Raw genomic sequence first — 27,964 nt, 5'->3', positions numbered from 1 at the left:
CCTTTCTGATAAATTTCACATAGTTTTACCATTTCCTTCACATTTAAAGAACTAATCTGCTGCATTTCCAGCATTGTAAAAGACAAGATTTACATTTTTTAGCACAGAAGGATATTTAAAAAAAAAACAAAAAACAAGACAAGAAACAGTTAGAAAAAATATCATTTTTATTTACAAAATATATCCAAATATTGGATGCTGTAAACAAAATTCACAATCCTTTTTCTTTAGCATGGATGCAAACAACATGTGTATCATCTGATTTCCTGCCTGTTCTAGACGATCTATGGTCAATGTTTTTCAAAGAAGTAGTTTGTTACAACAGAGAGTCTCTGAGAAGGCAATGTTTATATGATGAGAGGAGGGAGGAGACCCAACTGCATTCAGCCTTGTAGAAAAGCTGCAAGACTCTGCAGCAGTCAAGCTTTTTTATTTAATTGCAATTAATCCACACAATCATATTTTGTAAGCAACCAGATTACAAATACATATATTTTCTGTTTTCCCACATGCCAATTTAAGACTTGCTACATTTCTAAATAACAGACATTTTTTGACTTTTACAGAATCACCTAATAGACATTTTCTACAATGAAATGTTAAAGAAAATATTTTTTTTTGTAATTGGCAAAGCCATCAATTAACAGCATAATAAAAGTTCATGTACAAAAGCATCTTACAAGAATCAGTGAAAGCTCTGAATATAATATTCTATGTTATGTAAAGCAACAGTGTATAAAGCAAAATAATATTTTAGAAAAAAGAAAATTCTGAAATTGGTATTTGTATTCGTTGTATCTGTGTAGAGTTATACTCCCTTGATTTTTTGTGCAACATACAATGGTTTGGCTTTAAAAATATCTGATGTTTCATCACATTTGTATTAGGTTATTAACATAGATTAGCAATAAATCTGTCTTTCAGACAAACAGCTGACTTTAGAGTAATTTATTTGAAAGGGGACCTTGTTTTCTCCTGTTTCAGATATCTATCAAGTTAGATGATCGACATGTAAGATCCATTAACTTCTAGCCCGAATAGCATTCAAAATTAGTTTTCAGTTGTCAGTTTTACCATATGAAATATAAATGACACACAGCTGTTAGAACCGTTCCAGAAGGACACCAGCTGCAGTCCTATTTAAAATTCTAAAATATATATTTTAGAGAAAGATCTGCACGGATAATTTACTAAAAATACAATTTAATTCAGTATTATTGTAGATTTGCTACAACTAAATACTCCAACACCTTTATTTAAGAAATCAGTTATTTATGCAATACAAATAGTTGTGGTAAGAATGGCTATACCCCATCACCAGCTGATCCTATTACCCCAGCCATCCCTTTCAATTCAACACATAAGCCCTGTGAATATCTACTGTTCAGATTTATAAAAGCACATCTCAACTATGATTTACTGTCGGATGACTGAGCCATGGGAACCAAACCTTTCCTCCTAACAATTAATCAAGGAAGGCTCTCCACTGACCAAACATAAAATAGACAGGAGCAGTCACAGAAAAAGCCAGAAATTTTCATGTAAACAGAAAGTGGCAGTGCAATAGCTTTAACAGATCCTGCATATTTCACAAGAATGGTGCTACAGTAAATAAATCAGGTTCCTGCTAAAATAATCGTAAGTGACATACAGAGAAGAAGGCAGACATTTGATCTAAATGTGTGTGGGGGTTGGTGGGGCTCAGATTTCGGGAGCTCTGAAAAGAAGGATTCTTTTAAAGAGTCTATCAGAAACAAAAATGCAGCAAATCCTATGTCAGATATTATTAAATTACTCTTTTAAGTTATATAATCAAATTATTTGCTATTTAAAGGACAAATTTATGAAGTACAATAACATCCTTTTTTACCTAATAAACCTATGCGTCACTATATTCTTAAGTTTTCAGCAGGTGAGTGGACCTCAATTATGTTTAATATATTCACACCAACTAATAGCAATGCAAGCAGCACCATTAGGCCTTATAGCACCACTTAGAAATAGACTAAGTATTTATTACTCCTCTGTCAGGTTTGTAACTCATGCAAAAAGAATTCCATTTTCACAATTTAAATATATAGGCAAATAAACGTTAAGACTGCACATGTCAAAAATATTTAAAAAGCTGTTAAGGTGTTGTGTCACTTCATAAAACCACTTGGCACAACTGCCTCAATAATTCAAACTTTAATATTTGTCCAGAACTCAACTAAATATAGTTGCAAACCCTTCACATCACATTGATGCAGCAGGCCAAAACTTTGAATGACAAATAAAAAAAAAAAGACTAAACACTGTTAAATGATTTCACACCCTGGGTTCACTACAATAGTATCTGGTCATTACACTTTGGTGTGCAATCTGACAATGAAGTTTTGTTGACAAGAGTCTCATAAAGTCTTTACAATAAACATGGGAGAAACATGCATTCACACCATATCATAAGGATATAAATGAAAACCATGAATGCTTCTTTAAACAGTGTTCTGGCTTTTACAGAGATAAAGGTAGAATAAGAATTAACTGTAGATACAGTACTAGCACTGTAAACACTGATTGAACATCTAGTGTAAAAATATTTGGTAGTTTCATTATGACAACAAATGCTGAAAGAAAATAAACCATGCAAGTCAAAAGTCCAATTAAATACCCCTAGTGGTCTTACATTGCACTAATAAATTGAGCATTCAACAAGAACAAACCTAGTTGTGTTCAGATTCACTTTCATTTTCACTGGTGCAACTTAAATTTCAAAAGTTTGATTTTTGCTTTTACAATTGTGTTCAGTTTTTCAGCCACATCAGTGTGCTTAAGTTACTTAAATATTCAAAGGCAGATATAATCAAACATGAAACTTACAAAATCAGCTGGTTAGACAACTGCATCTGTTTGTGATTTGCATAAATAAGTATATGATTCATCTGTGTTCCTTTATATATAAGACATAATATCCAGGCGTGGACAAGGAAATCTTTGCAGGGCTTGTACTGTACAAATGTTCTAACCCATTTTTTATGAACTCTCCCTAAGTGCTACATTTAGCTGACCTCTATTTCTGATGTATCCTTGTGAATGTGCAGGTATACCATACACCTTTCTGTGTCCTCCTGATATAAACATAAATGTATTTGCTAAGGAAAAACTGGGCATTCACTCCACTGCAGATCACAAATGTAAAAATGTATTTTCCCTAGTATACCTGAAATATAGATATGATGAAATCAAAAAAACAAATGTTTTCTTAATTTTATGAAAGCAACAGGCACTTTGATACAGTAAGGTAACAAGTACATACGGTATATAGGCTCTCCTCTAGGCTATACACCTTTAAGAAATCTTTGGTCCTCTTTGCTGCCACTAAACTCTTGCACATTCATATCTATAAAGTATGAATGATGCATTCACCATTTTGTTTTATCATATTTGCAACTGTATCGTTCTCCTTGGAAAGGGGTATTTCTTTCAACCAAGCTGTGTTTCTTTGACTTTAAGAGGGTACTTGCTTCAAATCCAAAAATAATCCTTCGTTTGGAATATTTACTTCATTACACAAAGTCCATGAAACTTTTTGAATTCAAATATTAACTGAGCTGGACTGCCAGCCTGTACTTTTGTTTACTGTTGATCCCTTATACATTAAGGGTGGTGATCACTAATGTAATAGGCTGCTTGTGCTCTTGAGCTTAACCCAATTACAATAGTCTAGCTTAGGCCTTGCACCCATGTAACCACATGAACCACAAGCTTCACAAAGATTCATACCTAGAGCAGATCATGACTGCACAAAATCGCACCACACTGTAATAATTGGGTTCCCCCTTTTTGTAAGTGTAAGAAACATTTTCCTCCTAATAACTGTTTACTCAATCTTAATTACAAGGTAACCAAGTGGAGTATGTATGTTGTTGGCATGTGAAAACAGGTTGAACTTGGGCAATATAGTAATTGCTGAAGTTAGCATCAGCTACATATGGTGCTGGTTGATAGTAGCAAGTTACATTAGCCACATTAGGGATAATGTTTTGTTCAGCCAAGACACGAATTGCTAGCATGGTGATAAGACTCAAAGTCTGCCTTCTTTCATGGCCCATCAAGCAAACTGTGCTTTCATTGACTACACCATGAAGAGTCATGAGATAGTCATACTTGCGGTCTTCTAATCCCACAAAGTGGTTCTGCAAGTAAGACTCCAGCTTTCTTTGCTGCTCACCAATGTCTGAAAAGTCAATGAAAAATCTAGAACACATGTACCTCTGCAGGGACTTCATCTCTGTTTCTGAAGCTGCCCTGAAGCCCCTTACTAAAAGGTTACAATATTTGAGAAGGCCACCTCCACGGATCTCCTCAGGATTCCTGGTGGCAATAACCTTGTTACAAAGGTGATCAAAGGCCTCCTGGAAGTCCCCATAAACACTCTCCCCAATAATGGTTGGGTGGAAAGTTTCAGTCATTGGGTTCTGAGAACACTCATAAAACAGCAAAAGAGAATCCAGTTTAATCTGAAAGGAATCAACGCTGAATTCAAATTGCCTCCGCAAAGAATCCACAAACTTGAGTTCCACATTTTTGCCATGGTTGTTGGATAAGGAGATAAGACTCCATCGATCGGAGTCATTGCAGACTTTTACCATTTTCTGCACGTATGCCTCCTGCAATGTGAAATATAAGACAAAACCATCACAAAAGTGAAGTGAGAACCAGACAGACAAACAATCCTTGTTTCTTAACATGAACTGCAAACCACTGGAAGGAAAAAAAAAACTGTGGTAAACAAAGCCACAGCACTGCACTGTGAAACATTTATACCCTTAAAGCAGAAACAAAAGGATTTAAGAAGACAAAACTATTTATATGTATTCCTGTAGGTCTACTTAAATGACACTTGTTAAACTATTTGAGTGTCAAAAATGTTCTTAATATGTATATCCTCACTCACTATCACTGCAGGTTAAAGAATATAAATTACCCAAAACCCTCTGAACTTGGGTGCTATGGAAGTTGATTTGGATCTTCCTGGCACGGAGAGGGTAAAATTAATTTTCTATAGTCTGTAGTAGAGCTTTAGTTAGGTGCTACGCCACAGGGCCCTCTGGCTGCACGCACATTAATTAAAGTGCACAGCAGGAGTGCAGAAAAGCTATGGCAAATGAACATTTTTTTCTCAGTCACAATTTCACTAATGGAAAAAGTCTCTTCCGCTTCTATAAGCAATATTCTACCCTGATAAAATATGGCGTCTGGATATATATATATCTGTAGCTCTCCATCTGTTGGTAAAATGCAAGAATCCTCCTTGGAGTTGTATACCAGACACAGTAAGCATACAGCAATTTAGACATGAATGGGCAGGTATAGGGCACATTCCCCCGGGGCCTCTTTTACAGCTAAAAGGGGGGGGTTCACCTTTAAGATGGCTTACAGTATGTTATAGAATGACCTAAACAACTTGTCAATTGGTCTTTATTATTTATTTTTTATAGGTTTTAAACGATTAACTTTTTTCTTCTGATTCTTCCCAACTTTAAATGGGGGTCAGTGACCCCATCTAAAAATGAAATGCTCTGCAAGGCTACAAATGCATTATTGCTACTTTTTATTACATGCCCTTCTATTCAGGCCCTCTCCTATTCATATTCTAGTGTCATAGTCAAATCAGTGCATGGTTGCTAGTGTAATTTGGACCCTAGCAACCAGATTGCTGGATTGGAGCCAATGCTTGGCTGTTTAAGTGTACTGTGATTGCTAGCAGTCCTTCTATGCTTTCTGTGACATCTGAGAGCTCGGTTTCACTAAAGTCAGTGGTAAAGGATTAATTGTGTCTCAGAAGAGGCGGCAGTGTGGCAGCTCCAACGAATATAATAATAATGTTAATAATAAATGGGAGTATAGTAAATGCCATTTCGAAACTGAGGACATTTCCCTTTAAAATACACCCCCCCCCCCACATACACACACACACACACTCTGCACAGAATACTTTTTGTACCTTTAGGGTGAGGGGCGAGATCTTTTCCTTGTTAACCCCTTCAGGTAAGAAGTCCAGCAAGCAGTCCAGCACTACATCCTTGACAGTGTGGAACTCGGCCTCCCCTGTGAGGTCGGTGCAGAAGATGAGGTCCAGGTCCTTATAGCCCAAGCCGCTGTCCTCGTGCAGAATGTGACTGGCCGCCGAGCCGTTCAGCCGAACATCCCTGACTCGTATCCCCTTGTCCTCCAGGCGGCTCCGCACCACCTTCACGATCTGACTGGGCTTCATCTCCAGGGTCGGGAAGTTGCCGCGGCCGTGGATGGGAATAGTTTCGGTAAGGATAGCGTCCAGCCGCTGCACTTGCTCCCAGCTCAGAACATTACAGTTGGCGCTATCGCAGTTGCCCGTGCTTATCCCGCTCTGGTCGGAGAGCTCTTCGTCTGCCATGGTTCCCTACACCTTTGCCAAATCGCAGCAGAGGGGCAGCTTATGGCCAGTTAGTCTCTCTAAGCCCGGGAAAGCACTAATGCGCAGTCTACAAACAGCTCCTAAAGCCCCACTAATTTGCTGCGCAATGGCTTTCCTCGGTGCTACTTCCTACTCCCAGTGCCATGTACTCAATGCTCCTTCCGCAGCTCCGCTCTACAACACTAATTCTGCCTGCGATTTTTTTCCTCTCTCTACTTTATATACACGGGCTCTATGTCTGCGAGTGTCACCCGGCCCCGCCCCCTCATACACGTCCCGCCCCTCAGCGGAGCTATGTGCCCGAGCTGTTCTCCCCTAATGCAGACTGGGTAATCCAGCCAACCCTGCTTTTGAGGTACTGAAACCCGCATGGGACTGTGGGACATATGGTCAAAGCTGCCATGGAACAATGTAGCTTTCGGTCTTCCAGTCGAAAAGACTTTAGGTATTGGCGTTAGAAATATATAGCGAAGGCATAGCCCACTCCTTGGTGTATGATGGGGGTCCAAACTTTTCATTGAATTTACTGAGGTGCCACTTGGGTACTTCCAACTCAACGTCTGGGCTGCCGCTGGGCCGGAAGGCTGTTGGTATTATACTTTATATAAGCCTTGGAACACTGTGTCATCTTCCTCCCCCAACATAAGTGCAGCCTCCAGTCTCCCACTCATTCAGAAAAACAGGGATGACCCCCCCAGACCCCCCCACCCCTGAGCTGTTAGTTGGACCCAGGGCTTCCCCCATGTCACATAATAATCAGACAGAAGTTCAGGTAGAGACGCCTGCAAGCTTCCAGAGCTCTCGGGGATATGCCACTAAAATGTGATTGGCAACCGGCGCCGTCCAATCAGAATGCGATTACGCAAATGTGACTCAAGCTGTGACACACTAGAGCGATCCATGACACTAGAGCGATCCATGAGGGATGAGGGTGGGTGTCGGAGTCAGTCGCTTTTTTCGTGAACTCTGCGGCGCGTAGACAATAGCAGGGAGAAGCTGTTTTATTAGAACTATAAACACGGAGGAGGATTTTAACCTGTTTAATGTGCTTCTAAATTCAGTATATATATATTGCAGGGATTTCTGACCTGCGTCTCAGTGAAAGCCGGATGCTGGCAGGTGTTGATATAGGTATAGTTCAGCAACAGCTGCTGCACTCTGGACAGACATGATTTATGCAACATACACCCCAGATTTCCTTCCGTACCAGGGACCCCTTTGCTATAACTCTGGCCAGGGCTGATGAACAGTGGGAAGTGTCATGTTTCCATTGACCTGCGATTTAAAGGAAGAACAGGTTGTCTGTATATGTTTTGCATAGGGCTACTGTTTGCCACCTGGCCGGTATTTTACGGGCCTGGCCTGTAAAAATGATGGTTGATCTCAATGTTATTAATAGAGGAAAAAAGATAAATATATAATTATATTTTTTCCAGAAAAGGTGGCAACCCTAATGCTTACAGAAATTCATATTCTGCCAAATACTAGGCAGATTTACAGGCAGGCAAAACAGCATGTGCATGACTTCTGGCACTTTGTTAAAGTTCAACGCTTTGCTTGCGTAGAAAGCTGCTGTTTTATCTTTTTAATCTCCGGAAAGGGAATAGATAATGAATTATGGATGATCATTTGCAATCCCGCTCTCACACGGTTCTGACAGAGCCAAGCAATAGCATGAAATGTATCTGGCTCCTCGCCCTGGGGCGCATTGAGTTCAGCGGCGAGACAAGAGTGCCCCCTATCAACCGTTTCATGTAAAACAGCCAGATGGAAGGGTGGGTTTCCAGCACAGACCCTCTTCTGTGTTCATTTCGGATGTTGTACCTTTCAGGAGTTAAATGAAATTGAGGAAGAGATATTCTAAGAAATTTATAAATGAGCTATTCCTCTCCTTTCACAGATGTTACAGTAGAAAAGCAGCTCAAGTAGGCATTTAGGTCTATATTTGTTTTTGAAAGAAAGAGGCACACATGCAGTCTTGGTGTCTGAGCAGCTCCGGGACTATCCAATTCCCCCACTGCAATTAAATACAGAAAAGATCAGACAGGATAAAAAAAGACAGGCTGGATCCTTCACTAAGCATTTCACAAGCCTTGTCTGCATTTACCTAAGCCATGCCTACTCGCAGTACAAACAAGGTATTAAGATGATATTGTGTACATTGGGTGTTGAATTAGGATTTTCACAGTGTAACAGATACAACAACAATTTGCTGACAACAACATGAAAAAAGAAAAATATTAGTATTGATATTGTGACTTTTGAGAATTTTGATACAAAAAATATGGTTTACTTTAAAGCAAAGTAATGTAGTCTGTAATGCTGCATTTAAGGGGAAATATACCATATTTGTGAGCCTTTATGTTCTGTTTTTTTTTTCTATTGCCTAGGCAGTGATGCATAGGTTATCCTTATTCATTCCATAGTTTGAGTACCAATGGGTACTGAATATAGGTAGTTATACAGTATGGGGCTCAAATAAAGCAATAGTCTATGGCAATATTAATGTGCATGCCTATGATTAAGTGTCTTAGGGACACGAAACGAATAAGGCTCAAGATGATTGTTTAGATAAAGATTTATTCTACTTTTTAAATTATGTTTTTTGGTCTGATCCATATGTGGCTTTCTAGAGTGCCCTAAGCCTTTTTCACATTCCATATGGATTGTCCACTCCCCTGAGCTGAGGGTCCGGGGCAGGAGCACCTGGGCCATGACTCTACCTTTGTGAGTTCTCCTACTATTAGTGGATGTTGTTATGCTTAAAATACATGTTGAGAATATTAATGTGGCACCTACATCAGATTTATAACACGTGCATGTACAGTGTATCATAATAACTTCTTTTGATATTTGTACTTTAGGGGGGTTATTTGCTAAAGTCCGAATTTTTCTGGTCGGAGTTTTAAAAGGGAAAACACCATTTTTTTGTAGGTAAAAAAACTTGAATTGTTCATTGTTTTATTAAACCCTGAGGCTGCTAAAAATCTAAATAAAAAATACTCCATCTCAAACCTGCCAAGTTCATGTAGAAGTCAATGGCAGATGTCCCTTTTACAACTGGAAGATATCCTGATCTGAGCTGAGTTTCATACTATAATCCCCCTCAGCAGTGTTGGACTGGGACACCAGGGGCCCACCCAAAAACCTTAGACCAGGGGCCCATCAAAAAACCTTAGCCCAGGGCCCACTCTCAGTACTATTATTCTTCATCTCCTCACTCAACCTCTATTCCCCTAGTCTCTTTTCTTTACATACTATAATCAATTATTCCATCTATTTAACCTCTTTTTCTCATAGAAATAAGGAATAACCATGAAATAGGCTAAATGTTTAGCAGCATGAGGGCCCACTGACACCTGGGCCCACCGGGACTTTTCCTGGTCTCCCGGTGGGCCAGTCCATCACTGCCCCTCAGGGCCGGGCCAAGCCTACCAGGCAACCCTAGGCAACCCGGCCGGCCAGCCCGCTACATTGTACCATATATTTGAGTCAGTACTCCGGGATTTCTCTGGAGTCACCCAGATTTGTCTGACCCATTCTTCAGCAGTAACAACACAATCTTCCGAATTCTTTAATGGTCACTCAAATTAATGTTAATGTCACCAATCAAAAAGCCCTATTAACCCATTTTCTTCAGTTACCATCAGTGTTTGGCACAGCTAGAAGCATGGTTGGATTGTAAGTGAGGTCAAAAGTGTTCCTGGAAAAATACTTCAACTTCTTTGTTGTTGTTAAGGGATCATTTTGTACTTTATGGGAATCTTTTGGCAAAATGATGTAGCTGGTTAAGTGTTTTGCTAAAGACAGAGTATAGGTATGGGATCCGTTATCCGGAAACCCATTATCAAGAAAGATCTGAATTACAGGAAGGCCTCCCAGAGACTCCATTTTATTAAGATTTTTTAACAATTAGTTTCTTTTTCTCTGTAATAACAAAACAGTACCTTGTACTTGATCCAAATTAAGATATAATTAATCCTTATTGGATTAATTATATCTTGTAATTAATGCCTATGTTTACATGATTTTCTAGTAGACGTAAGGTAGAAACGTAAGGTAAAGATCCAAATTACGGAAGATCTGTTATCCGGAAAGCCCCAGGTCCTAGCCATTCTAGATAACAGGTCCCATACTTGTAGTTATACAATGCTATGCAATAGTATTCAGCCCCTTGACCAACATTCTCTTTATTGAATTTAAAATCCAACACTGTCATTTCGTTCTTTGTTTTATTTTAATTTCAACTACTGAAGCCCAATGTTGTCTTTTTAATATAATATTGTTAAAAAAAACCTGAAATATTTTGTTTGCATAAGTATCCCATTTTTATATTTAGTAGATTTTGACTCCTTTTTCCATGCACATATTCTTCATGTTCTTTTAGTAAGTTGGATGATGCTAGTACACCTCATAACTGCAACAAAAAATGTAAGAATGTTTGATCAGTAAAGTTGCAAGCTCATGCATTTCAATGCAAAGAGAATTGGGGGTGTATGAGTGGTAGACAACAAAATATAGAGCAACAAAAGAGCATTATGAAAGTGAGGAGTTCTGAAGAGGACTTAACAGTAATTTAGGCATTGCAAGGCCTGCCAGATACAATTATTTGCTTTAGGGAATAAAGGTGCCTTTTCATTGGATATAATTAATTTACACAAATATTCCTAAGTCGCTGCAAGGAATTCTCAAAGCAACAATTCCCACAGGAGCATACAAGTGACAGGAGAGCTTGTTTAAAGCAGAAATTCAGCTGTCACTAAAGCACAGCTCTTGTGCTTCAGACACAGAACAGGCAATACTGCAAAGTACAAAGAATAAAGCTTTACCTTTTGTCTTTAAGAAGCTCCTCTATCTTCTATTCCTTTCCTGCCAAATTGTCCATTATACAGAGCAGTTTCAATGTTGGCATACTTTTATGGCAGTGTTTTATTTGTGCCTGGTTCCCCAGATATTGTTGGTCTGTAACTTCCACCAGAACCTTCCTTTTTTTAATTGGTGGTGAAACCAAGCCAGGAATTGCAGCCCTGCAAAATAAACAGAAATATTTTACTCCAGAGAAGGTACAAATAGCATCCTTTCACAATTAATGGTGAATAGTTAACTGCAGACTAATGAAATTAAAACTCAGGTTGCTATGGTTGCTCAGGAGGCATAGCTACACCTGTTGTAAATTCCCCCATGCATGGCAATTTAGAAATAATTTGTCTCCTAATATAGGAATAGATAAATACAGGCCTTTGGAGAGCACTGCATGCAGAAAGCACATAGCAGGCACAAACACTGAAATATGGATGCTAACTGGTGAATAAAAAGATGAACCACTGTAGTTTACTCTCTACTATGAAGTGTTATTTACTTGCACTTTCTACCTTGGGCACTTTTGTTTGCAATTTTCACACTGCATTCTACCTTTCTTAAATGAGTAACAGGCCCCTGTACTGCATTTAGGATCACAGAGACCTGCTGCTAGCCCCTTGATGCACATATGCATCCCACTGCCTGCCCCTAACTAGCCCTTCATTTAGAAGCACAATTTAGGGGGTTCTTGGAAGTACAGCCCAAACATTAAGGGCTTTGCTGCACCTTCTGACACTGTGCTCTGCTGCTTGCATGTGCAGTTACGGGGCTATTATACAGGATATAGAGAGAGAGAGAGAGAGAGAGAGAGAGAGAGAGAGAGAGAGAGAGAGAGAGAGAGTTAAATGGAGGCTTTGTTCTAGGACAGTGTTACAAATCTCTACAGTAGATCCTACAATATACTTAGAGATAGGCCAAGATGGCAAGGATTGCAATCTGTGCACCATGCCCAACCTCAATGTTCAACCTCACCATTACCTGCTATCTGGCAGTTAGGGCAGGACTAGATGATGTGTTTTGACCCGAAAACGCTGCGTTTTCATCCGACAGTCGGATCAATGTAGTTGTTTACATGAGATTCTCCTTCACTTCCGTTTTCACGAAACCATCCGACACGTCGCATTTGTTTAGTCGCATTGCGACGTCTTGGGGTCAAAACGCATCATCCAGTCCTGCCCTAAGGGTCAGTTTTATTGGCATCTAAATAGGTCGATGAATGGTGTACTGTGTGTTTCAGAATATCTAGTATGTAGTGCCTGTTATGTGATACCTTATTGTTTTTAATGCTTACCAGCTGAATGTACAAAGTCATCCTAAAGAAACCACAAAGTTGGTGTCGGTACAGTTTTACATCGGCGGTGATCCAAGGACTCCTGTGGTGACTTAAAATAAAGTGGCATAAAAGGCCTTTATATAGAGAGGGATACATTGTAGCGCTGTGATTCAGATTTTATAGAGTAGATCTTTGCCCATAAACCATTGAGAAATGCAAACCCCCAAGAAATGTTGACTCATCACACTGAAGTAAGCTTTGCAATGAGACTTCATAATAGGTTGTTAATAAGAAACTATTAAATACAAAACACTTTATTTAAAGGACAGTTAACGATAAAGGAGATTGGTCTGTGAACGATGCATGCAACTATAACTATGCCCACCCCCAAAATATTTCTTATAAACTGTGTTTAGTGATGTCGCACGACTCATTAAAAAATACTTAGGGTTGTCAGCTGTCTGGTTTTTGCTTGGACTGTCTGGTTCAAAACTGCCTTTCCAGGTATCAGACCTCTTAAATCCAGATATAACTCTGTTCTTTGCACTTCTCAAATTGTGCATATCCTCACGACCAATATTATAGTTCCACCCCTTTACACCCAAGCTCTCACTTCACGTCACTGGTTTGCCCCTGATGTCACCATCCATTTTGCCAACAGAGAAATGTGGCAACCAATTTTCACCCTGTTGTAAAATATGAGAAAATTATAAGTATAAAAACTTAATTTATTTGTTAAATTTTAAAAGAGCATAATACATGCATTATGCTCTTTTAAAATTTAACAAATAAATTACGTTTTTTTAAAAATTCCAGTGTGCGCTGCTAACTACCCATGGACTGTTAAATATTCGATTTTGCGGCAGCACCTGGTGTATTGTGATTTGTTGGTGTGCAAAGGGCCCATTTTTGTTTTATATATATATATATATATATATATATATATATATATATATATATATATATATATATATATATATATATATATATATATATATATATAACAAACAAGGGAAAGTTGTGCTCACCACTATTTTAAAAACCATTAGGCGGGGGTGCAATGAGGGTGTGACCACAAAATACATATAGTCAACTACAAGAGGTCCTCTGCACTCAACCCATTATCAATATATTCAAGACAGAGACATTTTGTGCATACTGCTACTAAAAAATGCCTTACCCTTTAAACATTCATTCATTCATTAAGATTCATTAAGAATTCAATTGCTTCATTATACATTTTACAAAGGGACTAAGTTTTACCTGCAACTTACTAGCTGCTTTCAAAGTAAAACTCCCAAACTTGGCTGCCCTTTCATTAGACACCAGTGGGATCACCTGACTATAGCTGGGAGGGGTGGGAGCTACAACATGGAGCTGGTCACTGCTCCTGTATACTTTGACGTAGTTGGCCAGCTTCAATATATTGCAATATATGGACAAACAATCCCTGTGTTGTTTAAAGGGTAAGGCACAAGGGAAAGTTGTGGTGAGCACAACTTTCCCTTGTTTGTTATAGTTATACAGGAGCAGTGACCAGCTCCATGTTGTAGCTCCCACCCCTCCCAGCTATAGTCAGGTGATCCCACTGGTGTCTAATGAAAGGGCAGCCAAGTTTGGGAGTTTTACTTTGAAAGCAGCTAGTAAGTTGCAGGTAAAACTTAGTCCCTTTGTAAAATGTATAATGAAGCAATTGAATTCTTAATGAATCAGATGAAAATTAAGCGTAGGACTGGCCAGATATGGGATGACTTTGACGTAGTTGGCCAGCTTCAATATATTGCAATATATGGAAAAACAATCCCTGTGTTGTTTAAAGGGTAAGGCATTTTTTAGTAGCAGTATGCACAAAATGTCTCTGTCTTGAATATATTGATAATGGGTTGAGTGCAGAGGACCTCTTGTAGTTGAATATATATATATATATATATATATATATATATATATATATATATATATATATATATATATATATATATATATATATATATATATATATACCACAATGAAAAGACCGCACCAATCAGGTCTTGGAAAATAAGTGAAAATTATTTAACGTTTCGGCTCCTCACTTGCGCCGTGTTAAGGACTAGAAAATTGTGCATAACAAACTTACCTATTTAAACCCTCTCCAAAATGGCGCCACGGGTTGAGGGACATACTTGGCAGACGTGGTCTGAGCTTCTCAACATTGATAACATCAGTATACATTATACAACAAAGTGTTTCAATCATAGTGTATCATATAATCCCCAGTTTTAAAATCATTTCACCCGAGTGAAATAAAATATATTGTGGCCAGGCGTGGGGTTAAAAACATCATCGGGTCTCCAGCCCAACGTCTGTGGTCTGAGTTAAAAATATTCGGCAACGATCGCCTCTTACTAAGACGTAAAGTGTACCTGTAAGGCGTAAAGTGTACCTGTCAGCATATCGCAGAGCTATGGTAAGGTCCCTTCGCCCATCACATTTGTCGCCACAAACTCAGGTACGGAATTGTATATAGAGCAGTATCACCGTCAGTATCCATCTACATAGCCACCTTTCGGTTCCGAAACAATGTAGCTGTCTGTGACAGGAGTCACCTACCCACTTATCGTGCAACGTTGGCATGTGACCATCACAGGGATCTATACTTCCAACAACTCACAAAGCATTACTTTGGCAGCACCTCAATCGGCTCCCATAGCGCGCTACTGCTTCCGACTGGCACCTCTGTCTCCCGGTGGCCGCTAGTAGGGATGTAGCGAACTGTTCGCCCGAACTTCGACCGTTCGCGTCCGCCGAATGTTCGCGAACGTTTGGGAACGTTCGCATTTTGAGTTCGCGTTCGATCTTATTAACAAAAGACTAAGGTTTCGGGCTCTCCGAGGCCTTTCACTTTAAGAAAGGCCTCGGAGAGGCCGAAACGTTAGTCTTTTGTTAATAAAACATTATTTAATTTTTAAATAAACTTTACTGAATATATATATATATATATATATATATATATATATATATATATATATATATATATATATATATATATATACATAGGCAAATTTACTTACCTTCGAAGTAGCGCCAGCACTTCGCCAGGGGTAGATTCCCCAGGGCTTCACAAATTCACGAAGATCCGAAGTCAGGCCCGGATTTGTGGAAAGGCTTCCAAGACCCGGGCCTAGGGCGGCAGGATTTTAGGGGGCAGCCTGCTGCCCAACCACACCCACATTGGTTCAGAAACACTGGGGAATGTGCGGGAGATACAGTCGTTTTTTAAACTTCCCGTGCGCCAATCCCCAATTCTCCAAAATTTGTGCAAATAAAGGGGAAGGTACAGGGGAGACAAATGACAGCAGGCATAGGGGCGGGCGCTATGTAAATTTGCGAAGTTGCGCTTGCGATGTTACGATCACTGGTTCGAAGTTACGCTAGCGATGGCAAATTTGCATACGGCGTGCAGTTAAAGTACAATGGCCATATATACAGCAACAAACACATTACACTACACAACGCCAGGGAACATTAATAAATGTGTTCTACTGCCCTACACATGTGCCCACAGTATAGTTTAGGTGCCATATGTTATCAAATGTAGGGGGGGAAGGAGGGTACCCTACAAAAATGTTTCAATCTTTTTCAGCCTATCGTGCAATAAAAAGTAAATTTCAATATTTTTTGGACCACCCCTATCCACTCTATTGCACTACGCCTGGTCTGAGGTGGCGAAGTAAAGTCTGGCGCAAGAGGCAACGTTCACGAAAATCCACAACTTAGTGAATTAGCGTAGTTACGACCCTTAGCCAGAGCGCAACTTTGCCTGGCGTAAGAGTGCAAAGTAGCGCTAGAGTTTGTCCACTTTGCTAGCAAATTTACTCCAGCACACATTAGTAAATCGGCGAAGTATCAAAATGACGTCACGCTGGCGAATTTTTGCTAGTGTTAGCCACTTCACCCTTTAGTAAATTTACCCCATAGAGAGAGAGAACTCCAAAAGTATCTGCTAACTGCTTAGATGAAGGATCTACAGACTAATTGATTTGTCCCTGATCCAAGGGTGCCATGGCCTCACCAAAATCTCTCCCCAGAACTTGATGCAGCGGGCAACATGCCTACTTCTACCAGCAGACGTTACCTCTGTGTACATATACTAGGCTTTTTATCTTACTGCTTCCGACATGCTATCCAACAGTATATCTAGAAGTACACGGTGAGGCATGCTGGTAAAATATGCCCAAGGAAAGAGCACTAGGGGACAAAGAGGAAGGCCAGAATTAATGATAGATGCAATCAATATCAAAGAATATCAAAGAAAAAAATCAAGGTTCTCCTAACTATTTAACACCATGTATTATATTGTGGAGGTTTCTTTTCCCTACTGTAATAAGATTGGTGACTGCTGCCAAAACAAGAACTTGTCCCTTGTAAAGAAAGCAGTCAGATGCCTTATGTCAGATGTCAGATGAGTTACCATGGACCAGCTATAGTTTCAGATCAAAAAGTCTCCATGGGGCCACAGGCAACAGGTGCAAGCTTTCACCCTTTTGTAAATAGGCCCCTTGGTTGTTTAGTCAGTTTGTAGCATGGTGCTTTTTCAGTGCAAAATATAATGAGCAGTGTGTAGTCCTGCATTAGAAACTATAAGTATTTTGATATAACATTTATATAAAGTAACACTTTTGGTTTCATACATAGATATGAGATCTATTATCCCAAAACCAGTTACCCAGGAAGCTCTGGTGCATCTGCTCCTGAGGAAGCGTGGCAATACTGTGGGAAACACATAGAACTCCTGGTGTCAGTATTTGGCCTTTAGGGACGTTGTTTAATAAACTTATTGGCACTATATGCAATTGACACTTACCATATATCTGCTTTGGATTCTTTGTTTTGGCCTGTACTTTTGTTCAGTCTGGTGAATAGTTAGGCTCACCGTACTCTTCTCTTTCAGGGTGCTTTGCCCTTTGCATGATGAAGTGCATATCACATCCAACTGCCTATAGTATTATCTGATATAATGGAACCTCAAGCCCAACAGCGAATTAGGCTAGAAATGCTGTACCTTGTACCTGTTTGCCACACCATGCACCAGGCTCAAGGACTATTTCGTAAGTGCAAATAATCAAGCATGCTACACAGTATATACCCATCCCATAAAGGCAGTACATCCCAACTCGTATTGTAAAAGGGATTAACACTGTTTGTATTATGTTCATTATAGATAAAACATGCATATTGAGTTCTTAAAGGAGAAGTAAAGGTTAAAAGTAAGTAAGCTTTATCAGAAAGGTCTATATAAATACACCAGTAAACCCTCAAAGTAGTGCTGCTCTGAGTCCTCTGTCAAAAGAAACACAGAATTTCTTTCCTTTTATTGTGTACACATGGGCTTCTGTATCAGACTTCCTGTTTTCAGCATAAACCTCCAGGGCAGGGCTTGAGCATGCTCAGTTTGCTCCTCTCCCCCTTTCTCCTCCCATCCCTGCTGTAATCTGAGCTCAGAGCTGTATGTGAGCAGGGAGAGACTGAGGCAGGAAGTGATGTCACACCAAGCTTAAATGGCAGCTTCTATACTAAACAAACAGAGACAGTGTCTAGAGCTGTTTACTCTGGTATGGTAAAGCATTCTGCAGAATAAATATAGTGTTCTAGCTTGCACTATTGTGGCTAATCTGTTGGCAATAAACTGTCTTGGAGCTTTCCTTCTCCTTTAAGGCGCTCTAGAGCAGTTCATATTTTATATTTTACCCAATGGGAAAGATTATTTATTATTATTATAAAAATTGTTTTAACCATCACATTATAGCATACCATGTTTTTAAAATCCCTGTATGTTGCAGTATGTTATACTATTGTTATATAAAGGTATCCAGGTGTCAAAGTTTTTTTTATAGATATTGAAAGGGAATGTACACAATTTTAGACCTCTATAAATGTTTTTCCTTGCTCATTGGAATGTAATGTGCAGTTGCATTCTGTTTAAAACTTTCTGTGTTGAGAAATCAACATCACTTCAGATGTGGTAGATTCCTTTGATTTACAGCAAATAACCATCTTTTAGTACCCTGGCAACTCAAACCACAAACCTGAAGGGGGATCAACATATTCTGCATATTGGCCAACTTTCATGTGACCCTTTATTATATATCCCCAGTTGTATTTTAAGAGCATTCCACAGTTTTACTCCCAATAACATAGATTGCTGTAAAGAACTGAAGATGAAAGCACATTTTTCATAATAACTACTGATTGCCTTTAAGTTTTAAGTACTTATATTTCCTCTAAACTGCTCTATTGTATCGTTTGTTTACACATTGTTAGCTTAATAAACCAGTAGTGAAAAAAACCTTTTAGAAACAATAAAAAACATTTACATCACTCAAAATGTGCCCTTTTATGCTTTGGAGTGTAATAGAGCAGGTTAAACATTAGCTGTTCAAAGACTATAGTGCTTCACTGAGTAAATTGCAACCCAAAAATTAACTTACTTAAAGCCATTGGCACATTTCCAAGTATCCGTATATGTAGATAATAGCCTATTCATAGCCTACAATATTGTTTTTCAGCAGTAGTGCCTCAAAACAAAATGTAACAGTATATTTTAGTGTTAGTTTGCCTTTCAAATGTACAACCAAATATTAAAATGTGCTTTCATTTAGCTGTAGTTAAAAAGACCATTTGCATTTGACAAAATACAGTCACTAATAATTTGATCAGTACTTGTTAAGTATTGTGTATTTTACTGTGTTGTATATACTCAATGGTTAAACTTACCCAGTAACTAAAATGCCTATGAATAAGGTCACAAATGTTTACTCTGGGGCTCCGAAGCACGGAAAATTAAATGTCACATACAATACAAATACGTCAGTACACCTTAGCCAAGCTTAATGTTTTTAAAAGCTGGAAATGTATGCACTCATCCTATTAACCTTTCACCAACTGCTGCTCAAGTAGTAGAAGTTAATGCTGTGTATTTTTTGTACTTACTTATTTGTTGCAAATGAGCATTAAAGGGCGCTATTAAAAATGAATATAAGCTTCAGCATACTGAAATAAGAAGTTTTCTATATACAGTCAATTAAAAATTCTGTACTGTTTCTGAAATAATCAAGCTTATCTTTACTAACCCTCCCTCAGCATCTGTTTCTCTTCATTCTGTCTTCATGCAGCAGTTGGGTGTCACATATTCATTGACGGTTAGATCCAATATATCTTATAGGGGGGACTCCTTTTGCCTAGAAGATGTATTAGAGCTCACTCTATTTAAATCACCAAAAATAACATTTAACTGCTGCATGAAGACAGAAAGAAGAAAAACAGATTCTGAGAGAGGAATATTAAAGGTACACTTGAATATTTCAGAAACAATGCAGAATAGATAATTGATAATTGTTTCTTATTTCATGATAAGATATGTATGTATGTATATAATGTAGGTATATATTACATTTTCATTTTCGCGATAGTTCCCCTTTAAAGTTGGTCCTGTTAAATAGCACAATATTTAACACCCGAAAAAGGGTAATGTATTATATTAAAATGTAATCACTTAGGACTTTTAAGGGACCTCTGAGCTAGAGGGTAGGGGTTAATATATTTCTGGACAATTGTGATTTTAGCTGTTCCTTAGCCTTCAGATAGAGATCACTAAGATAAAGCCATCACTGTGAAAAATCTGTCTTGGAAGAAAAAGAAAAGGAATTATTATTACTAAAGCTCTATAAACTTTTAATGCTAATCCACATTAGTTCAACATTGTGCTTAGTTTTTAATTTAAGACCAATATCATTTTTTCCACATCCATTTTTGTCACATGTCCTCTTCTGAAAAACTTCAGATAACTACTGAGCGTTTTAGGTATTATACAAATCTCTAGACATCCAGGCTGGACTAAGAAGAGGAAAAAAGACTAATGGCATGCAAGGCTTTTTTAATCTGACATTTGTAAAAAGGAATTTCAGTTGACAAAATTAAAAAGGCTACCGTACCATTTTTTTTTTTCAAAAGAGGAGGTTTATATTTTATTCCTGCAGTAAACAATGGAAATAATGCATGCCCCAAGGTAATTATGTTTTTGAAATGACATTTTAAGGGAAAGTCTGCTACAGTGATTTTTAATTTTTTTTTAGCATTTTTAAAACACTGCCGGCCTACTTTGTAGTTTTGAAAATTATGCTTTGTGCAGTGAGATGAAAACAACTCCTGGAATCCAACAAAAATATGTGTTATCTACAGTGGGAGAATAAAACTTGCCCTACTAGAGCAACATTGCTATGTGTGTGTGGAAGTGTACAGAAAGATTTACCAGTTGTATTACAAATGAATAGTAAACAAGAAAATTACAATGTGCAATTCAATCTGGCAGGAGGTTTCAGATTTGTCAAGTCCCATAGGAAGTAATTAAACCCACTGAGAGCACTCACTTTTTTGAGTACTTATGTATTTTTCCTATTAAAATATTTTGACCTAATACAGAAGTTTTCCATAAGAGTCTTATTGCTAAATTTCTTGTGCAACACTCACAGATGTTTCTAGAAGTTCCCATACTTAAATGGATAATCTTTGTATATGCAGTTTTTTTTGGCAACCTTGACTCATTTCAACTGCTCTTTTACTCTTTACTCATATAGCTGTGGTCTAGCATAACATGACACAGAAGACAAACTTCCACGCCACCAATACAGACCAGAGCTTGCATACTTCAAACTGCAAACAAAAAAAGTAAACTGCAAATTTTCTTAACATATCAATGTCATACTGAAAGTTAATTGTAAATTCAACTTCCCGTTTTACTACGCTGAAAAGGAACTAAGTAAGCTCTGTGTTTAAAGGAATACTGTCATGGGAAAACATGTTTTTTTTTCAAAATCATCAGCAAATAGTGCTGCTCCAGCAGACTTCTGCACTAAATCCATTTTTTTCAAAAGCAAATAGATTTTTTTTATATTTAATTTTGAAATCTGACATGGGGCTAGACATATTGTCAGCTTCCCAGGTTCCCCCAGTCATGTGACTTGTGCTCTCATAAACTTCATTCACTCTTTACTTCTGCACTGCAAGTTAGAGTGATATTATCCTCTCCAGCAGAACAATGGGAAAGTAACCAGATAACAGCTCCCTGGTAAATATAAGAACAGCACTCAATAGTAAAAATCCATGTCCCACTCCGACTCCTTCAGTTACATTGAATAGGAAAAACAATAGCCTGTCAGAAAGCAGTTCCATAATGCAGCACTGGCTCTTCCTGAAAGCACAAGACCATGCAAAATGACCAGAGATGGCTGTCTGCACACCAATATTACAACTAAAACAAAAACACTGGTTATTAATTACATTTTACTAACGTGCGCTGGTATAAATTCGCTAGCGAAGTGCACCTACTCTAGCGCTACTTCGCACCCTTACGCCAGGCAAAGTTGCACTATGGCGAAGGGACGTAACTACGCTAATTCACTAACTGAACGTTACCTCTTGTGCCAGACTTGCCTTCGCCACCTCAGACCAGGTGAAGTGCAATAGAGTAGATAGGGATTGGTTCAAAAAAAGTTGAGATTTTTTCTAAGTCCCAAAAAACGCTGGCATCTTTTCATGTTTTAAGGGTGATAGGCTGAAAAAGATCATAAATTTTTTTGGGGGTACCCTCCTTCCCCCCTACATTTCCTAACATATGGCACCTAAACTATACAGTGGGCACATGTGTAGGGCAATATAACACCTCTATTTTATTTTATGAAGCTTTCCCAGGCTTGTGTAGTGTAATGTATTTGTTGCTACATATACGTCCATTGTACTTTAACTTGGCGCCGTATGCAAATTAGGCATCGCTAGCGTAACTTCGCTTTCTTTGACGAATTAACGCTAGCGCAACTTCACTACCGTTCGCCACCCTGAGTGCAACTTTGGATTTTAGTGAATTAGCGGCGCCCTGGCGAAACTTTGCCTGGCGAAGTGCATCGAAGCCTGCGCTAATGCAACTCTGCAGGTTAGTGAATTTGCCCCATAGTGTCTAGAGCTGTTTATTCTGGTATGGAAAAGCATTGTAAAGAATAGAAATGGTTTTCTAGCTTGCACTGTTGTAGCTAATCTATTGGCAACAAACTCCTTTAAAGGAGAAGGAAAGTTAAAATCACTGGGTGTGCCACAAATGATTGTATTCATTTACCTGATACACAGGCAGAAAACTGTTCTGGCCTGGGGTTCTTCACAGTGAGCACCATGGACTGACCCTCTTCTTCCACTTCTTTATTTGCTACCCAGGGCTGACGCATTTGCATTAGAGTGAAAAGGACAGTTTTCTTTACTGATAGGAGAACTTGCATGGGGTAAATGAATACAATCATGATTGGCAACATTCCTTCTCCTTTTAGATTGCTTGTTACCTAAGATCCTTCATGTTAAATTTCAAATCTGTACAAAATAGATATTTGTTTTATTCGTACACAGCTCCTTTCATTTGCAGGATTTTAAACATTCTTACGTAGTTGTCTTAGAAAATATCTGCAGTAATTTGTGTTTAATCTGTGTGTGGTGATCACATTGAAATATTAATGTCCTCTTTATGACCAGGTAGCACCATTGAACGTATAATGTTTACTTTGACCATTCATCCAGGTAGCACAGAGAGTTCTGTGATGTATAAAGATATTCTATATGCAAAGGAGGTCAGATTGTGCACTGTAGCAGAAAGACGCAATGTGCAGTACAAGGTCATGGTGTACCAGTACATTCAGATAGACAAGCACTGTTGTAGCTAGTGCCAGATATCATCCTGTTCTAGGGGAAAAAATCAGAATAGATTGCCAGCAAGAATAATTCTATGATTTCATACTTCTACTTCTCTTCTGCATTCATGTCTACTGATTTCACCAGTTTGTCTTTAGCCTTTCTCATTGCCATTCCTGCTTCTTCTTTTTTTCATCTTACAGTTTTTCTTTTGTCATCTTGAACAAATCTCTTCTACAAATAATTGGCACATATGTTGATTAGAAATGTGTTGCTAACCGATGCAATGAGCTGTAAGATCACTGAATTACTGTGAACTTTAAGTGCACGTCGTAACATAAGTACATAAAAGGGTTTCTCGCTACATAAAACTTTCTCTAAGAAGAAAAGTGCACAGAGACTGAGGGGGTTATTTATTAAAGTCCTGTTTTTTCATAGAAAAAAAACTCTTGAATTATTAGAGATTTATTAAACCCCAATGATATTAAGGGGCCGATTCATCAATAGTCGAATATCGAGGGTTAATTAACCCTCGATATTCGACTGGGAACTAAAATCGTTCGACTTCGAATATCGAAGTCGAACGATTTTGCGCAAATCCTTCGATCGATCGATCGAAGGATTTTTCGTTCGATCGAACGAAAAATCCTTCGAATCGAACGATTCGAAGGATTTGAATCCAACGATCGAAGGAAAATCCTTCGAACAAAAAATCACAGGCAAGCCTATGGGGACCTTCCCCATAGGCTAACATTGACTTCGGTAGGTTTTATCTACCGAAGTAGGTGGTCGAAGTATTTTTTAAAGAGACAGTACTTCGATTATCGAATGGTCGAATGGTCGAACGATTTTTACTTCGAATCGTTCGAATTCGAACGAATTTAACCAATTCGATGGTCGAAGTACCCAAAAAATACTTCGAAATTCGAAGTTTTTTACATTCGAATTCTTCACTCGAATTTTGTAAATCTGCCCCTAAAAGTCAGAATAAAAAAGTACTCCAACTAAGACCTGCCGAGTTCATGTAGAAATCAATGGCAGATGCCCTGTTAACATTTTGCAGATATTCTGATCTGCTCTGGGTTAGGTTCAGTAATCTGAAATTTTGTGGTTTCAGGCATCAAAACTGAAAAAGTTGCAGGTTTTGGCGTCAAGTCCGAAAAGGTCACAGTTTTTGGTACGATTCTGATTCTTTCACACTTTTATCGGGTCTTTTCCCGCACAAGAATTTTTTGCAAAAATGTATTGATAAATAGGGGAAAAAGTCAGTGTGGATTTGGTTGAAGTGTTTTTTCAGAAAATAGAATATTTCAGTTGTTTGCATAATGGAAGAATATATTGTTTTTTTTAAACTTGTTTTTATTTAAAGAGTTTTACATAATGTTTATGCAATCATGACTATACAGTAGAGTTCTGTTTTGTTATCTTTACATTATGTATCTAGCTACTTATGACATGATAACAATATTAACTATATTAACTAAATAAACTGTCAGCTCAAATGACAACATAGAAGACCCTATTAGGGATTTTGTGGATAGGAGGCTAGTAACCTGTTAGTTAGGTGGCTCCTGGGGGGTGCATGACTTGGTTGTCACTGGTCTTGTAGTTGGTCTCTGAGGGACGATTCCATGACTAATGGCTGTTCTGTAAGCAATGCTGTATCATACCATGTTGTACATTAGAATGTATGTACTGTAAGATGTCTGATGTGTTGTGGTAGGGATTCTATGTATGTTGTCCATGTTTTAAGAAATTGTGTGGTGTTCTGCTCCTTTCTCGTTGTGGTTTCTAGCCAGTCCATATGGAAAAGGTAATTTCTGTTTTACTATCGTAATGGTGGGAGGATCTTTGTTTAACCAGTGCTGCAATATCGTTTTCCGGGCAGCCGCTGCCAGTCTTCCAATGAGGTTCTTGTTTGTTTTTTTCAACTGTGTATAAATAGTAGTATTACTTAACATTGCCCATTCTAGTTGTGCCTGAAAGGGTTTACCAGTCACCTGAGCACCATATTCTGTAACATTCTTCCAAAGGTTTTCATGACCATAAGTTATGTATTAGATCGGCTTAAGGGCAACTGTCCGAGGGCAGATTTCCCATTTTATATCTCCTAATTGGAGTTAGGTAGTAATTGTGGAGTATTTGTAGGGCCATTTCCTGATATCTACTGACTGGAAGTAACTTTACAATACTCGTGTGTTGTTTACAAATTTCAGAGGTTGTAGTGTTTGTAATGTCTATTGTCCATGTAAAGCCCGGCCTTTGTTCGTTATCTATATCAATTAATGTTCTGATTATTTGGTATATTTGCGAAGTTGTTTGTTTGTTGTGTTTATTTTTCCAGATTCGATTAAATGGGTTGATTTTGTCGTTATCTGGCAGCTTTTTTATTTCACTTGTTGCAAAGTGGAGAATTTGGAGAGTTATAAATATATATTGTGCTATAAATGGGAATTTGTCCTGTAGTTTTTCCCTGGAGTATACTGTATAATTGTTGTCCATTATGTCATATAGATTTTGTAGTCCGTTTTCACTCCACTGCGAGAGAGTAGGATTTCGTTTACCTAGTGGGAAGTTATCATTACCTAACCACAATGAGTATGGGGAAATGAGTGGTGAGAGTTTTTGTTTTTTCCTAACCGCGTGCCAGGCTTTATATGTATCTAAAAATATAGGGTTGTTACACAATAGTGGTGGGATACTATTTATTGGGGAATGTAATTCAGGGAGTGGTTTTCAGTTGTTTATTGATCTAAAGATTGTGTAAAGATCTCTATTGAGGATCCAGTCTCCCGCATAGCGGAGAAGCGCTGCTTCGTTATATTCTTTAATGTTAGGAAGATTAGTTCCACCTAAATGTTTAGGTTGCTGCAATTTAAAGAGACTCATCCTCGGACGCTTTTTATTCCAAATAAAGGTTCTGGATACTTGGTTTAATCTTTTTAGATCTGTTGACTTGTAATGTAATATAATAACATCTGTAAGGTATGTAGTAACTTGGGGAAGAAAATCATCTTAATGAAATGTATATTGCTTAGGAATGTCAGGTTGGTTTTCATTGATGCACCTCCTGTTGAATGTTGTCTATTATTTTCTGTATGTATAATGCATATGTGTCTTTGTGGTGTGATGGTAGTCTGATCCCTAAATATTTAATACTATGTTTGGATTTTTTAAAAGGGAAGTGTGGGAGCCAGTCTTTGGGGTCGGAATGGTGTAGTTGCAGTGCATCTGATTTCTCCAGGTTTATTTGTAATCCTGCTATTTTACCAAACCTTTCTATGAGTTGTAGGACAACGGGTATTTCCGTTTAGGTTGATTGAGGAACAATAGTATGTCATCAGCAAATGCTACCACCTTTAACTTTATTTGACCTATTGTCAAACAGTTGCTGATTTTTAAGTATGTGTCTTAAGAGTGTGTCGATCGCTACTTTGAATAGGAGGGGCGACAATGGGCATCCTTGGCGTGTACCTCTATGAATCTGAAATCTGTCTGAATTAGTGTTGTTTACTGTTAAAAAGGTACTGGGTGTTAAATGTAGATTTTTAAAAAGATTTAGCATATGTATGCCAAAGTGTTGAAATTTAAGAAAGCAACGTAAATGTGCATGTGTTATTCTGTCAAAGGCCTTGTCTGCTTCTAGATTTACTAATGTTCCATGTTTTCTTTTTTCCAGGTTGCTAATATAAATTGCGGTGAGAGCTTGTCGGAGGGCTTGGACTGGATAGGGATGTTTGAGATAACCTACCTGATTTTTGGTGAGTATTGAGGGTAATATTTGTTGTAGTCTATCTGCCATTATTTTGTTTAAAATTTTTAAATCCTGATTTAAAAATTAAATTGGTTGGTAAGATTTCGTATCCGTTTCATCTCTGCCTTTGGGAATCAATATGATTCTAGCCACATTTGCCTCATGCCAGAGTGAGTTTCCCTGTAGGGTGTCAGTTTATAAAGTGTTTAAATGCGTGTGTTATATCTGGTAGTAGGAGTTTATAAAATTCTGCTGTGAGTCTGTCTGGCCCTGGTGTTTTACCATTTTTTAAATGTTGAATTGTATTTGATATTTCTTTTTCTGTTATAGATGCATCAAGGATTTCACGATCTTGGACTGACAATTTTGTTTAGGACCTTGTGTTCATCCTTCAACCATTTTAAGTTTTTGTATATATATGTAGTGCGTGTTTGTTTCTTTGCTATGTATGCTTATACTATCCCAGATTTGTTGCCGTATCTATAATACTGGTTTGCTGTATGGCTTAGCATATTGTAAGCTTTTCCAGTCAATAAAGTATCAAAAAGTGTTTTTGTCTCTTTGTATTTATTTTTGTCTTCTTCAGTGTTAGTTTTTTCAAAGGTTTTATAATGTTCTATTAATTGCTTTTGTAAGAGGTTGTATTTTTCATTACTTTTGTATATAGACAGCACCATCCAAAGTAATTTTTCTTAAAAAGCCTTTATTTGAAGGGCTTCATCTCAGACAAGAATACAGTTCAGCAACGTTTCAGGCTTACACCAGCCTTTCCTCAAGCTACTGATTGCACATAAGTGAACACATTTTATACAATTTGGTATAGCGCCATCTATTGGCTACTTAGTACTTAAATACAAACAGGTGAAGTACCATCTAATCAGTCACAATGTTACAAAGTGTCGTTATATACATTTCAACATCTTATAATTGTTCTTTT

The 27,964-nt window shown here is 38.1% G+C and overlaps 1 protein-coding gene and 1 long non-coding RNA gene across 2 annotated transcripts; one reads left to right on the top strand and one right to left on the bottom strand.

Annotated features, from left to right (window-relative positions):
- Positions 1–149: 149 nt before the first annotated feature.
- On the bottom strand, positions 150–6,688 carry tent5a.S (terminal nucleotidyltransferase 5A S homeolog). Its single transcript, XM_018265472.2, has 2 exons — positions 5,987–6,688; positions 150–4,649 (listed from the first exon to the last, which is right to left on the bottom strand). Exons 1-2 carry the CDS (start codon positions 6,413–6,415, stop codon positions 3,870–3,872), a joined length of 1,209 nt encoding a protein of 402 aa, XP_018120961.1. The 5' UTR covers positions 6,416–6,688; the 3' UTR covers positions 150–3,869.
- Positions 6,208–27,577, top strand: LOC121394251. The gene is made up of 3 exons (XR_005961586.1): positions 6,208–6,302; positions 26,953–27,034; positions 27,358–27,577. It is a non-coding gene; the product is annotated as an uncharacterized LOC121394251 (long non-coding RNA).
- Positions 27,578–27,964: the final 387 nt, after the last annotated feature.

Source organism: Xenopus laevis, chromosome 5S (genome assembly GCF_017654675.1).
Source record: "Xenopus laevis strain J_2021 chromosome 5S, Xenopus_laevis_v10.1, whole genome shotgun sequence".
NCBI lineage: Eukaryota > Metazoa > Chordata > Amphibia > Anura > Pipidae > Xenopus > Xenopus laevis.
This window is presented reverse-complemented; position numbering and strand designations above follow the sequence as displayed.